At 43.0% G+C, this 16,321-nt stretch overlaps 1 protein-coding gene across 1 annotated transcript; it reads left to right on the forward strand.

The window, feature by feature from the left end:
- The first annotated feature begins 2,327 nt into the window (after positions 1-2,327).
- On the forward strand, positions 2,328-14,118 carry degs1 (delta(4)-desaturase, sphingolipid 1). Its single transcript, XM_072670577.1, has 3 exons — positions 2,328-2,503; positions 8,065-8,807; positions 10,680-14,118. Exons 1-3 carry the CDS (start codon positions 2,422-2,424, stop codon positions 10,824-10,826), a joined length of 972 nt encoding a protein of 323 aa, XP_072526678.1. The 5' UTR covers positions 2,328-2,421; the 3' UTR covers positions 10,827-14,118.
- The last annotated feature ends 2,203 nt before the right edge of the window (positions 14,119-16,321 follow it).

The following is a 16,321-nucleotide window of genomic DNA, read 5'->3' on the forward strand; positions in this document are numbered from 1 at the left end:
GAAACGAATAATAATAATTTATTTTGAGAATTTAACAAATGTGATGTAAATAATAATGTGCCATTGTTTTAGCATATGTTATATTTAATAATACATTCATTTAAGCAAATAAGCAGTGTGAATATCCTTACAATTGTGCAGAAGTGTGTGCAGAAGTGTGTTCACATTTTAGAAAATTTAAAAACGCATGTAATCTGACAAAGGGTGTCCATATTTTTGCATAAGACTGAATGTCAGATATGGATCTAGTTCTATTCTTTCAGTTTTCACATCAGAAATGTTATGGAAATGCTTACAGCAGGCACAGAGGGCCAGTACGTCAAAATACGCCGGCAAAAAAGGCAAGGGCACTCATGCTGTTAGTGTGGCCTTCAGGTAAGACTGCACTGTTATGACCTCAGCAGCACCTTCCTACCCAAAATGAACTGTTGCTGCCCTCATGAAGTCCTGTCAGAAGTATTTTAATTAAGAAATTAGTGCGCAGGATTGCCAACGTCATGTCAAAAAAGTTACTGGTGGGAAATCTAGTCCTAGCCAAACATGCCTCAAACAGTAGCCGCCTACCCACAAGCTTAGATGTCTTTGTTCATAAACGTGTTTGGGTTTGTTTACAGAAGTGAAAACAATATTCAGATGTAAATGCAATGCATTTGTTTATTAATTTAACTTGAGTTGAGCTTCGGCTTGACTGTAGATAAGCAAATTAGCTTAGAAATAAGCCGATGCAGAGCTCGCACGTCACGCAGGCCTCCGTCCCAAACACACTTTTAAATCCAGAGGCCTCAAAAGGTTTCCAGTCCACTATGCCTGAAGTCACTGAAGACCAGAAGTCTTGCAGAAGGCCGGGTTTGGGCTCGGGCTACAAAGGGAGGAGTGAGCAGACTTTGAGACTGTTTCCTTTGCACTGGAGGAAGTGTGGCTCCATTGTTTTGTTTTGTTTTCTTCACTGATATGACTTCAGAACTTTAGGTGCCTGAAGATTGATAAGAAATGTGTTCTTGTAGATCTAGAAACAAAGGTAAACACATAGTGTATGTTAGCTGACCTACAGCACAGGTTATAAAGGTTATAGCCAGGGACCCCCTGACCTTTTGACCTTATGTTTGATTGTTTTGGCAGTGTTGGATGGATTATCATCACATTCTTCATTAGTGAGGTATTTTGCTCCAATATGTATTATGTGATCAGAGTAAGAATACCAGACAGACCATGGAAAATGCATCCCTATATATTTGATGATGATTATATTGCTTTTTCCTTTTGAACTTGTTTTAAAATAGTGCTCCAAGAATGGACCCAGCAAACAGTGACCCAGCCACAGGGTCATCAGCGACCAAGGCTTATTGATGCTCATGGACGTCCCACCACAACGTACAGGACTTACAGGACAGGAGGATCTGCTGCTACCGTCTGAAGCTATTTTAAAGCACAAAAGGTCTTAGGCAGGTGGTCTTAATGTTATGGATGATTGATGCATGTATTATTTTCTGTATGTAAATATATTATAATAATAAATTAAGCAAGATAACCAGTGTAGAAATGCAGATGTGTGTCTCTCTAAAAATATATAATCAATAATACAATCGTACAGCTGCCTATTCAGCCTACAGCGGCTTAGCCCCGCCCATCCTTACGACGTCTGACTGAGGCGCGATACATGACAGCCAATCAGAACAACGCAAACAGCGGTCATTTAAATATTGTGCCGTTAAAAGTACGAGAACAAACATTATTTATTATTTATAGCCATACATGGCGAATAAACCTTAAAAACACGCAAATTAAAAACTAATCAAATTTAAATTTAATATAAATATAGTTTCACTACATCGTGACGTATTTTTCCCCGCCTTTCCGCTCGTCAGAGTCAACTGTGGCCCCTCCCACTTCTCAGCAGCAGCGCCGCGCCTTGCCAAGCAGGCACAGGGTTGCCAGGTTTGCGCTTCGCCGGTGTCAAATTGGCCAATATTCATAATTTACATTTTTTAAATAGAAATATTAGCTATCTGATATTGTAAGTATCTGTAGTGTACGTGGTTATACTTTAATACATTACAAACCAGAAAAATATACACAAATAATAATTTATATATTTTTTTTTTGTTACACATGAAAAGAAAATAAAGTATGCGAGCCTCTAACCATTTAAAAAGTATTTTATTTATGTGCAAATTCTAATTTTAAAAGCGTGATCTAGGATATATGGCAACATTAGACTGCAATTAGGTTCTGGTAGCGACTGATGGGAGGGATTTCTGCCCCGTTTGTGCTGCGCATTGCGCTGGATCTGGCAACCCTGAGCAGGCTGGCTCAGAGCTAACTGTTCGTCCCCGTGAGGAGAGCAGAGCCTGCAGGGAGGGACGGCTCAGAGCGCCTCGTCGTTAAAACATCGTAAATTAACACCGCAGCAGGTCGGGTGAGATGGGGAACCGAGTAGCCCGCGATGATTACGAGTGGGTGTACACAGACCAGCCTCATGCGGACCGGAGGAAAGAAATTTTGGGTGAGCTTCTCTCCATTTTCAATGGAGCTGGTCTAACTCTCCGGTCCACCTTAAATGGTCCGTCGGTGACAGTGGAGCAACCGCACCGGCGTTAGAACGCAGCCAATGCAACAGCTGCATTATTTAAGGTGGACTGGCAAATTCGGGGTTCAAACCAAGTTAGTTAGTTAAATAACTCGTGATTATCGGTGTTATTTGATATAACTTTATTCAAATATCCATAGTACTGATGCTACAGTCATAAAGGAACAGATATTAGCTAAAATAATAATGAAGAAATTGTCTATGGTGGGTCAAACGTGGGGGACGTGCAAAACCTTAAAATCCTTCCTGTATCCTGTAGGATAAAAATATTTTTTAAGTTTTTTTTTTTTTCATTTTTGCTCTTATTAGTCTAATTATCGTTAAATTTAAACAGTGGGATGTCAAAAGTAAAAAAAAAAATACAACGATAATATGTAAGTAGACATTAGCCAGCTAACTGTAAATGCTAGCTACGTTACTACCGTTATTAAATGAGCCAGTTTTAGCTTCATTTGTTGCTATAAATCTTATAAAGTCATTAATTATTGTTAATTCAGGCTGTGATGGCCTCATTTAATCGTTTAATAGCAGTTAGCAGGCCAGCTAAGCCTACCAGGGCATACCGTTATGTCAGGACAGCTAAGCTAGCTAACACCCACCCTGTTAGCTTAGCTTAGCCTAGCCTAGCCTAGCTTAGCCTAGCTTAGCACAGACTGCGGGCTCAGGGCTGGAGGGCTGGGCTGGGCTGGGCTGGGCTGGGCTGGGCTGGGCTGGGCTGGGGAAACTTCTTATTTACAGGATTAAATGGTTCTGTCCGTGTTTAAAAAGTAAAAAGTTGCTCCCTCGGTTTGATTAATCGCTCCGATGATGTAATTCATCGATTCCTAGATGCAATAAATCGTTTTCTTAATTTAATAATTTGTTCCCTTGATGTAAGAAATAATTTCCTTAATGTAGTAAATTATTCCCGTGATGCAACAAATCGTTTCCTTTATTGGATTAATTTATTAATGCATTATAAATCGTTCCCTCTGGTGCGATAACTCGTTACCATAATTAAATTAATTGCTCCCTTGATGAGACGACTTGTTCCCCTTGATGAGACGACTCGTTACCATAATTAAATTAATTGCTCCCTTGATGAGACAACTCGTTCCCCTTGATGAGACGACTCGTTCCCCTTGATGAGACGACTCGTTCCCCTTGATGAGACGACTCGTTACCATAATAAAATTAATTGCTCCCTTGATGAGACGACTCGTTCCCCTTGATGAGACGACTCGTTCCCCTTGATGAGACGACTCGTTCCAATAATTAAATTAATTGCTCCCTTGATGAGACAACTCGTTCCCCTTGATGAGACGACTCGTTCCCCTTGATGAGACAACTCGTTCCCCTTGATGAGACAACTCGTTCCCCTTGATGAGACGACTCGTTCCCCTTGATGAGACAACTCGTTCCCCTTGATGAGACGACTCGTTCCAATAATTAAATTAATTGCTCCCTTGATGAGACAACTCGTTCCCCTTGATGAGACGACTCGTTCCCCTTGATGAGACGACTCGTTCCCCTTGATGAGACGACTCGTTCCCCTTGATGAGACAACTCGTTCCCCTTGATGAGACGACTCGTTCCCCTTGATGAGACAACTCGTTCCCCTTGATGAGACGACTCGTTCCCCTTGATGAGACAACTCGTTCCCCTTGATGAGACGACTTGTTACCATAATTAAATTAATTGCTCCCTTGATGAGACAACTCGTTCCCCTTGATGAGACGACTCGTTCCCCTTGATGAGACGACTCGTTCCCCTTGATGAGACGACTCGTTCCCCTTGATGAGACGACTCGTTCCCCTTGATGAGACGACTCGTTCCCCTTGATGAGACGACTCGTTCCCCTTGATGAGACGACTCGTTCCCCTTGATGAGACAACTCGTTCCCCTTGATGAGACGACTTGTTACCATAATTAAATTAATTGCTCCCTTGATGAGACAACTCGTTCCCCTTGATGAGACGACTCGTTTCCATAATTAAATGAATTGCTCCCTTGATTTAATAAATCATCACCTAGATGTAATAAATAGTTTCCTTAATTTAATAAATCATTCCTTTAATGTAATGAATCAGTCACTCTCAAACAGGGAATTGATTATTCAATTGAGAGAATTGAGATTTGATTGTTAAATTTAGGTTTTATTATATCAAGGGATTTTTGTGTGTATCTCTGAATATACTTTTCCACTCTGAAACTTTAGCTCTCTGACTTTCCACGCTTGTAAAATATAATAAATAATATAAGCACTGACTTGGAGCATAGAGCACCTGAAGTATCAAGGTATTAATATAACATTTAGAGACCAAAATGTTCCCTCTGTTTTAAACAATATATTACATTATGTAACTATATAATAATAATAATAATAACAATATAGTGTTATTATTGTTCTCTACCTTTGATACTCTTTGTGCTCTGTGCTTTTTATTTAGCTGATTGTTTGCGGCTGATTGCAGGAGTTCGTCTGTTTACGACCTGTTGGAATGGGGCCTGTATTGACTCGGGTGATGAGCTGTTTACGGAGTCAGATGTGGGGGGTGTCACGTTTAAACACTAGCAAGCTCATGGGTCAGGACGACCTGTTAAAGTCCTCCAGTAGAAGAGTTCAAATCATCTCTGACGTCCACAGTGGTGGTCACATGAAGCTTAAGGCCTGGTGGGGCCAAAGGTTAATCGCCTGCCGGCGGGACCTAGGTTAGTTTGCCACGTGGCTTTTAAAGTTTGGACATCTGAACCGTCCAGAGTCTGAAACCACATACGGCCATACTGAGTACGCCAAATACGTGTGAAATAGCAGGGCTGGGCATATTGATCATATGTGTATAGTTATTGTGATGGGTTACAGTGTGTCTCTCTGAGCTTATCTTGGATATTCTGTCCTTCTACCAGCCCAAAAAAGAAGGGAAAGCCCTTTGAATGACAGCGAAGAAGATTAGGAGGGTATAACTGTGTGGGACTGTGTTCTCTGGAATGATGGATGGAGCTCCATCTAACCATTGGAGAGTTGGGGATGAGGTGAGGTGAGGTGGTGATCACTAAGGCTCTTAATACTGAATGCAATCAAATCCTCACAGCAATGCTCCTCCAAAATCCAGTAGAAAGCTTTCTTCTTCCCTGGACAGTAGAGACGGATACTCCAACAAAAGCAGGATAAACTTTTAAAAAATATATAAAAATACCCTTGAATGAGTGGGTGTCCCAATACTTTTGTCAATATAGTGTACTTAAAGCTACATTAGAAGGAGGATTTCTAAGAGTTCTGGAGCTGGATTGCAGCACAGTTTGAGGATTCCTCTGCTTGGACATGCCCGCCAAACCTTGTAATTATCTCTAATGAGCAGGGATACCCCTCGAACCCTAAACTCTGCTGGATATCTGACCTTCAGGAACAGGATGAATGCCCAGTCCTGATGTTGAGTGTCCTAGTGTTTGGTTTTGGACCCAGCCAGAGCCATTGTGCCGATATTAAGTGGACCACAGTAGCGGTACTAGCCTCCGTTATCCCTTTGAGTACCGTATGTCCATAAAGGCCTGCTAGGCCTTTGTCCTGAAGCAGTCAGTGAGGACCGATGGCTGTCCTGCCTGAATAATTCATGCCGGCAGGCTTTTGTGACGCTGGATTCAAGCCTGACTCGAATGGCAGCAGGTGTCATTAGTTACACGTGGCTCAGTGTTGGAGGAAAGGCCAGCCAATCGAAAGCCAATCGTGCAAGTGGGCAGTCCATCTGTTTTGATTCGGAGGTGAGAACCGGTCCAGATTCAGTACAGGTAGAGTATGGCTTCATGGACTGTTTGGGCAGGCAAAGCTGGACGTTTACAGCTGTCAGTCTGACAGCTTGGTCGTGGAGGTTTACGCCCCTGCCTCAGCCGAGTCTTCAGTCAGCACTCGCCCCATGTAAGGCAGTTCAAGCTCATTCTCAGGAAGTTACTCATCTTTGCCAGGACATGCCCTCAGTTAACACTGTGTGGTCTGTGTGTAGGTCTGTGGAAGAAAGGGAAAGTGATAAAACAGGAAAGCAAGACTTCGGCTACGTGCTAGACGTCCTTTTCCTTTGGCTAGTTCACGATTTTGGTCTTCAGATTGAAGAAAAGTTGGGTTTTTCTTTTTAAAATCGCTGTTAAATCCACCCGAAGGCTCAATCTCCCAATCGTTGAGGCCTTTAAGTTAATGATTAAACACCAAATTCAGTCACAGTCTCTTCCAGACACTCACTTTCTCACTTTTCAGATGTGTCACAGTGTGTCACACTTGAATTATGGTCCTGAGTATTTTACAGTTGAAATGAAAATGAAAGGAAAAGCTTGGGCAGGTTCAGACTAGACTCTATTATCCAGTTGTTACTTGAATTTGGCGTCTATTACTATGCTGTGCAATCATCCAGGAAGTCTTAGACTTGGAGCTCTTGAACTTCTACTTTTTAAAGTCTCTTCACAGAAGCCAGCGACCCATCAATCGTTCAGTAGATGACCGAAACCGAAACCAGCCCTATAGTGCAATGCAATAAAACTCTACAAAAACTCCAGATCAGTACAAGTCTACTCACTCCACAGTCTTCCATCATCAGCATCTCCAGCTCTAGCTCCAGCTCTAGCTCCAATATCCCAAAAGACCAGCCGCAGGCTACATCCACTTCTTGAACCCTTTTAAAAGGTTTCTCTCGTACAACAGTGCTTCTTTATGGAATCAAAGATGGTTCTTCCATGGCTCACATCACTCAAACAACCCTGTGAAACACCTCTGTTTATTTGTAAGAGTGCACTGGAATACAAACAGCAATTCCTCGAGGCAGATTGCTCAAAAACTAATAATTGGTGTATCTCCTGCTATGGATAAAAGCAATATAGAGATCGAACACATCCTACTGGATTGCCCGGCCTTCAGTGATTCCAGGCTTTGTCAAAATGTCCTTAATTTTGCTCCCGGTTTGGTTCGTAGCTCCCCCTAGCACTGCTCCGGACACTAGTAGGGTCAGAACTGATACATGTGAAGTCAGCCACCCTCTCTTTATATATGGCGATGTTGCGAAAGCGCAGGGTGTCTGTGCCGGCGGGAATCCGGTAAGAGGGAGCCATCTACCCACCTGGAGATGGCCTGGGCAGTTGTTGATGGTGAACCCCCAGACCCCAGATCGCTGAGTTTGGAGCCCCACTTTGGAGGCGGAGTTAGCCAGTACCCAGAATCGACTCTACAGTATTTCTTTTTCTTAGTTCAAGGCTTGTCCTGACATCATCCTTAACTGTGTAAACACTGAGAGGCCGAGAGGGTGAGGTTTGTTTCTACAGGTAGAAAACAACGACGCCTGATGCACCGAAGAGCAAGCGAAGAACAGTGGGTCCACTAAACTGTTCAAGAAAGTTTCAAGAAAGTTCTTGGCTCTACGATGTTCTCAGGATGGAAAATTGTAATCTGCTGTCCACTTTACCTTCCTGCCTGTCTGTTTGACAAATGTGTAACTGTCTTTTTCTGTTTCTCTCATCAGCAAAATATCCACAGATCAAGTCCTTGATGGGTCCGGACCCCAGGCTGAAATGGATAGTCTGTATGATGGTTGGGGTTCAGTTCCTGGCCTTCTACCTAGTTAAGGACTTGGATTGGAAATGGGTGTTGTTTTGGACGTACGTGTTCGGGAGTTGCATAAACCACTCCATGACGCTAGCCATTCACGAGATTTCCCACAACACCGCCTTCGGCAACAACCGGGCCAAGTGGAACCGCTGGTTCGCCATCTTCGCCAACCTCCCCATTGGATTGCCGTACTCTGCTTCTTTCAAGCGTTACCACCTCGACCACCATCGGTACCTGGGTGGCGATGGAGTGGATGTGGACATCCCCACGGACTTTGAGGGTTGGTTCTTCTGCACCCGCTTCCGCAAATTCGTCTGGATTATTCTCCAGCCGCTCTTCTACGCCATACGGCCCCTCTGCATCAACCCCAAGCCCATCAGCCAGCTGGAACTGGCCAATGTGGCCGTTCAGTTCGCGTTCAATGCTGTGCTCTACTGGCTCTGGGGAGCCAAGCCCGTGGTCTACATGCTGGCCGGCTCGATGCTGGGCATGGGGCTCCACCCCATCTCTGGACACTTCATCGCCGAGCATTACATGTTCCTCAAAGGCCACGAGACCTACTCTTACTACGGCTCTCTTAACCTGCTCACGTTCAACGTGGGGTACCACAACGAACACCATGACTTCCCCAGCATCCCTGGGAGGAGGCTGCCTCTGGTAAGCTGCACTGATTTCAGAGAGCTTAAGCTGATGATGATGATGATAATTAACACTGCATCAGCTTACACTCATTATTCACCCAACAAACCATATAAATACTCATATAAAATTAATAGATGTGTAAATTACTACGTATTTCAACTATTTTCACAGTCTTTTACTGTATTTTCGTCTCAAAAATGAATACAGAAGACACTGAAGACACTTAGAGCATTAGAGCATAGCCACAGTCTACAAATTGCAGTGCTAGAGGCCTTCAAGCACTAGTTGCCATTATGGAGCTTGTAGAGATCAACGTTTTTGGAACAGCCTCCATTTTTAAAGGTTTGGGCATGACCTGCATTCGCAGTCTGTGAATTTAATGAATCTGCTTTTGACGCTGGGTGAAATTGAATCTTCCAATGTCCTTTTTTTTTTGTTTTGAAAGGGGGGGAGGTGGGTGGGGACTGGTGCCGTCCATTGAGTTAGTCCCACATTGAGTCAATTCCTGGCACTAGAGACTACAAGCACACCATTATGAGTTCATGAGCCAGAATAAAGTGCCATTAATAGATAGCACTATCAGTTGTAAAAATGGAGATTGTAATTATCTGGACGTAATCGCTCCGGTTTTACTGGTTAATAATGATGATAATAATAATATGTAGGCCTCTGATATATATGTGGACTTAATCAGTAACAGGTGTAGCTGCTGAATTGCTGAACGGTCAATGAGTAAATGTCCCATCAAGTGTGAAGAAGACTTTGACCAGTTCTCCCTAGTCGGCACAGTCTGCGTAAAGGAATGCTGTAAATCATTTGGAAAAGTTTGAGATAGTTGAGGTTTTATCAGGAGTCAAAGGAGAAAAAGGAGGAGAAGTAGAAATTTAACATCTGTTCTTGAACCAGTCATCTGTCCCGTATTTCCCAAATCCAGCTCTGACGGCCCACCTGCTTTATCGGCAGCTCTGCTGATTCACGCCAGCGATGGCTTGAAATTGCTCGATAATTACTTACTTAATGACTGAAGTCCATGCAGTTCAGGTCTGGTGTTGGGAAACCTTTGCTCTTTCCTGCTGGATGATCCTTGCCTGAAAACTGCTGTACATTAATATACAGTGAAAACTGTAGCTAGGATATTTAACGTAATGATGAGCAGTGGTATTATTGTAGGCATTTCCAAAGCCACTGCTTAATCGCTACATCGTACACCGGCCTTGACGTCGTCTCTTTAAAAAAAAAGTGGGACGTCCTCCCAGTCAGATACAGGCACGTTTTAATGGGTCGGGTATGGGCTATTTTAAATACGCCTGGATCTGACTGGGTTACAGATATGGTGATATTTCATCGTATCGTGATAAATTTAGTTGTCGTGATTCACGTTATGCTTTCTAATCATATCTAGGATATTGCTACTGCTTAATAAACACTGACCAGTGTAATTCCAGAGAACACAGTCCCTCCACTGCTTCACAGCTCAATGCTGGGGGGCTTTATATACCCCTCTAGCCCAGGCCTGGCATTATTAGGCAGCATGGTGCTGATAGCTTGATGATGTTTATCTGCTCCAGGGAGTCCTATTCTATTGGCAGTACTTCTTCTCTACAGAGACTGGACAAGCTGTGTGTGTGTGTGTGTGTGTGTGTGTGTGTGTGTGTGTGTGTGTGTGTGTGTGTGTGTGCGCGCATTTGCACACCTGTCAGTGTGTCCACAGTGTTCCCAGTAATGCGCACCGTGATTTCCGGTGAGTGTGTAGAGGGTAGCAACACTGCCTGCCAGGTAGTGGACTAGGGTTCGGTTCACCAGCCGGTCAAGCCCACCCCTCTACATCATCCTAAACCGTGGTGACCTCATACCTCTAACCCTCTCACCTGTTTTCTTCTCAAACAGGTGAAGAAAATCGCATCGGAGTATTACGACGACCTTCCCTGCTACACGTCTTGGGTGAAGGTCCTGTATGACTTCATCATGGACGATGAGCTGAGTCCGTACTCTCGTGTGAAGAGGAAGCTGAAGGGAGAGGTCAAGCTGGAATGAGCTGCCCAGTGCTAACCGGACAGACGGACGAATGGACGGAGGGAGCCTCGCCGACCAAAACCCGGAGCAACGCTGTTGCTATAACCTCTCTTACCACACTGCTAACCGCTTCAGCACAGTAACGCAGTCACACACACCCGAGGTGTGTGTGTGTGTGTGTATAGAGACAGTTTGTTAGCTTTGTGTTACTGCAGTTGAAGGAGAGCAGGCCGATATTTTAGTCTCGAGCCATTTCAAGCTTGTCGTCGCTCCGAACTCCACTGCAGAACCAACCTGGGACTCGTGCCTCCTAAGCACCTGCTTTCTTTCCAGCTCTAACCCACAGCTTCTCTAGTCTGATGAGGTATTATCTCTCGTGTGTTCTGCACTTTTTAACTCTGAACTGTGTAATTGCCACCGTTCATGTGCTTTTCTTTTCTTGACCAAAATCATTTTAAAGCTTTTTTCTATGTATAAAAAATTATTAACCACCACCAGGAGCTACAGCTGGCCTAGTGTCGGTTGTCCTTGTACTTGCTTACTTGCTTATCTTACCTTTCTCTCTTTGTTTTGGGTCTCTATGACTGCCTTGCTCATGACCAGGGCTGGTCAATCCTGGTCCTGGAGATCTACCAGCCTGCAGAGTTTAGCTCCACCCTGAATCTAACACACTGATCCAGGTAATGAAGGCCTTAGACATTACAGTCAGCTGTGTTGGATCTGAGCTCTTCAGGGTGGTAGATCTCCAGGACCAGGATTGAGCAGCCTTGCTCTTGACTGTGCACTCAAGGTGTGAACTCACACGCTTGCAGTTGTTTGACCGATAGCTTATCACTCAGGTCGGTCATTAAAAGAGGCAGCAGGAAAAGTCAGACCATAAAAATGACCGCAACTGCTTGTAGAGTAGAGTAAGGGCAAATATTAAGCTCAGCCGTGGACTGAATGGCCAGTGCGCCATTAAAAATGATTTTTAGTCTAGTCTCAGGCCAGTTTTATAGACTAAGCCTAGTTATGGGCTAAAGGTTTTGCTGCCTCAGTGATTAATCAGAATTGAAAAAACTTATATGGCTAGTTTCCCAGAAAGGGATTAAGCCTAGTCCTAGACTAAATTTTACTTTCAACAGAGAATTACCATTCAGAACGCTCTGTAGTCTAACACTAGGTTTAATACCTGTCAGGGAAACTGGTTAAGACTAAACTCTAGTCTTAATATGGGTCTGTGTTTTTAAGAGGCAATTTCCCAGACCAAGATTAAGATAAAATTTTTTTTTAGTTTTGGACTGAATTGTACTTTCCGCAATTGGTCACCATTGGAAATTCTTTTTAGTTTAGGGTCTGGCTGGGTCTTGGTCTTGGTCTTGATCTGGAGAACTGTCCCTTAAATGCACAGTTCCCAATTAAGAGTAGCCCAAAATGAACTTTCAGTGGTGATTCATCATTAAGACAGATCAAGCAGTTTAGACCAAGACTAGTCAGACTGGTTTAATGACACTCAGATTTAGACCAGACTAAAAAGACCTTTCAATTTTGAGTCGTCATGGAAATTGCAATTTAGGTCAAGGTTAGGCATAAAAGACTCATAAAAGACTCATTTGTAGGCTTTTATGAAGGGTTATTCAGAAGCCTGTTCTGTAGTAAAGACGTCATCCCCCACGAAACCCCAAAGCCAGAACCGTCCCCTAGCAGCTGACCTGGAAGTTCTTCGCATTTCTCTCTCTAAACTGTCCTTAAAGCCTCGAGCGACGACTATCCTGTCTCTATCTGTGTCCTTAACATTTGGTTAGGCATAAAAGACCTTGAAGACAGACCCAGATTAAGTCAGGACTAAAAATAATAAAAAAAAGGTGATTCATTACTAAAACTGCAATTTGGTTAAAGATTAAGCCTAATCTGACTCTTAAAGACTGAGACTCAGATTTAGACCAGTCTAAAAAGAGTCTCCAGTGATGATTCATCATTAAGACAACAATTATGTGCCTAGAATAGACGTGATCTTGGCCCGGAAGCTGGTTCTCAAAGACAGACCCAGATTTAAACTAGACTAAAAAGAGTTTCAATGCAATTTAGGCTTAATCTAGAAATCTGAAACTTAAAGCCACACCCAACTTTAGACTAGCTGGAGAATTTCCAATGATGGTTCATCATTGAGATTACAGCCTTGGAACTGGCTCTTAAAGACAGACCCAGACTAAGTCTGGACTAAAATCTTTTTTTAATGGTGATTCATTCATTGTTGAGACTGGAAAAGTAGGCCATGACTGGTCTTAATCTGGGAATCTGGACTTTGTTAAGGATCAAAATTAAGACTAGGCTAAAGATTCACCATTCCAATGCTGGTGGTGGTTTATTGAGACTACAATTTAGGGCAAGACTGATCTTAAGCATAGTCCTGAGGTGTTTTTTTTAAATTTTTTATTATTAGTAAAAATTGTGAGAATGGGTTTGGAGAAGGTTACTAGTTCATTGACATGTTAGATTTTCTTTTAATTAAGAAAGAAAGACCCTTGATCACAGTATATTCAGGAGTGTTATCTGAATGGTTTGTGGATTAAGGACTGTGCCTTTACTCCTTGCTCCTGGGACGGTAATTTAGCTGGGTGTAGCTGTATCAAATCACACCACTTTCACTTTTAGTTGTCGGGCATAGTCTTCAGATGAGTGTCTCATAGGGGGACAGCACGAGGATGTTTGCTCGGGCTGTGTCGTTAATAGCTTACATTGGCACAAGACTCATTTGTAGGCTTTTATGAAGGGTTATTCAGAAGCCTGTTCTGTAGTAAAGACGTCATCCCCCACGAAACCCCAAAGCCAGAACCGTCCCCTAGCAGCTGACCTGGAAGTTCTTCGCATTTCTCTCTCTAAACTGTCCTTAAAGCCTCGAGCGACGACTATCCTGTCTCTATCTGTGTCCTTAACATTTGCAAAATAGCCAGACCCGCGCCTGGCCTCACTTTTAAAGGTGCTTTCTCTCCAGTACAGCTCGGTCTCAGCTGTCAAACAACAGATTAAGCTATCTGCAACATCTGAAACTATCTGAAAAGGCAAGTTAGGTGCAAAGCCCTCAGCCTTCAGGTCACACTGTGTACACTGAGAACAGCTGCTCTGTACAGAATGACTGGAATGTAAATGGAGAAATGACTTCCAGTTTCAGTATTACAACCAGCAAGGCCAGAAGAACCCTTGCTGGAAGGAATCCTCTTTTTGTTTGTTTTAAAGGCCTTGAAACACCTTCATGAGGGCTGATGGTTCAGTTAATTGGGTTCATTCCTGTTCTGTCTTCGCGTTTCTGCATTGCTGATTTTATTAAACCATTACAGACTAAACTAGGTGTGTGTTTGTTTTGCTTTCGAAGGAATTTAGCAAGTGAGAAGTAAAATAATCATAAATATTTGAGTATTTTTCATATTTTACAGCAACCTGCATATCTGCAGCATATGAAAATGTAACGTTCCAGATCCTGTTTATTAACAATTCGGATAAATGATGCAAACACATGAATTTTGAAAGTGGTCCAGTGGATTAATACGTTGCCACTATGATCTGAGGGACGCTGGTTCAAACCCCAGAGTCTACATGAATGGGGATTGGGAAACTGGCCTTCCAAATTGGGTAGAAAAAGGGTGCAATTAGATGGATAATTAGATAAACTGGCATTACAGACCAGTGACATCTGCTACAAATGAATATGTGAAGTTCCAGATCCTACTACATTTTCCAAAGATTTAGCAACACATGAATGTGGGCTTCAATGGGTGGCTACTGTGGTAACTAATCTAACTGGGTTCAAATCCCAGGTCATGCTGCTTGCCATCAGCAGCCAGAGTCAAAGAGAGCGCAATTGGCTTTGCTCTTTCAGATTTTGATGGCATCTCCTCCCCACATCACTCCCACTGTGATGTTGGTCAGCACAGGCATCTGCCAGCTGTTGTACCAGACTACTCCTTTCATGCATGTTGGCTGCCTGGCGATGCTGCATTGGCAGCAGCTTGCAAAGAGGCAGTGGCTAGCTTCAGGGGGGGTCCACATGAATAGGGATTGGGTAGAAAAAGGGTGTAATTTGATGGCATTATAGACCAGATACACGCCCAACCCACACATCTGCTACAAATGAATAAGTAAAGCTCCAGATCCTACTGTTAATTATTACTTCCAAAGATTTAGCAACACTTACATACAATGAACATGGGCTTCAATATGGGGCTCCTGTGGTAACTAACCCCCCAGTGCGGAGGCTGCACTGTAACCTAACTGGCTCACACTAAATAGCTAAGTATCTGCTGTAGTATGAATTCGGACTTCAGTTTTGTGACTTTCAAAAGTTCAAAAACTATAAAAACATCCATATTTTGTTCCCTGCTGTCCTCTATTAGGTAGAAGCTTCAGTTTGGACAGTCCTCATCTACATGGGCTGTACTGTACACTCCAACAAATAAAGGGTTCTTTGAGTGATGCCACAGAAGAACTACTTTGTGTGAAGAACCTATACATTGATAAAGGACTATATGTAAACACTTAGAAGGTTTCTCACACTCATCACAGCAATGGTTAATCTATACCATCACTTAAAGAACTGTTTGTAGCACTTTTATGTTATATATTTTTATATATTTAAAAATAGGCCCCATCCACACCGATCCAGATATTTATTAAAAATGAGGCTCCCTCCCTTCACTCCACTTTAAATATTTCCATCCATCCAGAGACTCAAAATCACCTGCATGAGGATGCTCATACAGGGCAACAGTACCGCTCATAAAGAGAGACATCCCACATCAGATTCAACCCCCTGACTCTGGCCTACAAAGCCAAGACTGGACCAGCCAGCCCCTTCACCAGTACTTGATGCCGATGGTCAAAAGCAGATCTGCACTGAGAGCCCTTCCAGCTTCAAGTACGGCTCGGCTCGACCCGCCATCCTTTAAGATCCACGGAAGACGAGTGTCCAGACTTTTTTCTGTCCTGCACCGAAGTGGTGGAACGAGCTTCCCCTGGGTGTCCGAACAGCAGAGTCCAACGCTCGCTGTCCTCAAACCCAGACTGAAGACCCTCCTCTTCTGAGAGAAGAGTACTATGGTCTCCATATTGACTTGTGTTTAGTAGAGTCTAAGATTAGAGGATCTTTGAATTATTAGTCTATTTAAACTAGCTGAGGTTTTTCTTGGGTAAACAGTAAAGCACTTTTGTAAGTCGCTCTGGAGAAGAGCATCTGCTAAATGCCTTAAATGTAAAACATCAAAACACCCCAAGAGAAGAGCCTTAATCCCAAATTACACACCTACACCCTATCTACTGTAATGTGCAAAACACAGAATTGCAGATATCTGAACAGAGCATTATTTATATATCTGTAATTGAACAGTATATACATTTATTCAAGTGTGGAAATCTGAAAGGGCTGTCTGTGTGGATGGTGTAGTTCCAGGACGTATGCAGTTCACTGTATAGGGAGTAAGGAGGTGTTTGAGATTTTTTTTGATAGAGTATTTCAGTTTTTTTATAAAGCATTTTTTTCCCTC

This window comes from Salminus brasiliensis, chromosome 24 (assembly GCF_030463535.1).
Source record: "Salminus brasiliensis chromosome 24, fSalBra1.hap2, whole genome shotgun sequence".
Taxonomy (NCBI): Eukaryota; Metazoa; Chordata; class Actinopteri; order Characiformes; family Bryconidae; genus Salminus; species Salminus brasiliensis.

Bases quoted from the DNA above. Each gene is read 5' to 3' on its own strand.
- degs1 (XM_072670577.1), top strand. From the start codon at position 2,422: ATGGGGAACCGAGTAGCCCGCGATGATTACGAGTGGGTGTACACAGAC. The intron at 2,504-8,064 runs GTGAGCTTCTCT...TTCTCTCATCAG, and splicing joins CCGGAGGAAAGAAATTTTGG to CAAAATATCCACAGATCAAG. The intron at 8,808-10,679 runs GTAAGCTGCACT...CTTCTCAAACAG, and splicing joins CTGGGAGGAGGCTGCCTCTG to GTGAAGAAAATCGCATCGGA.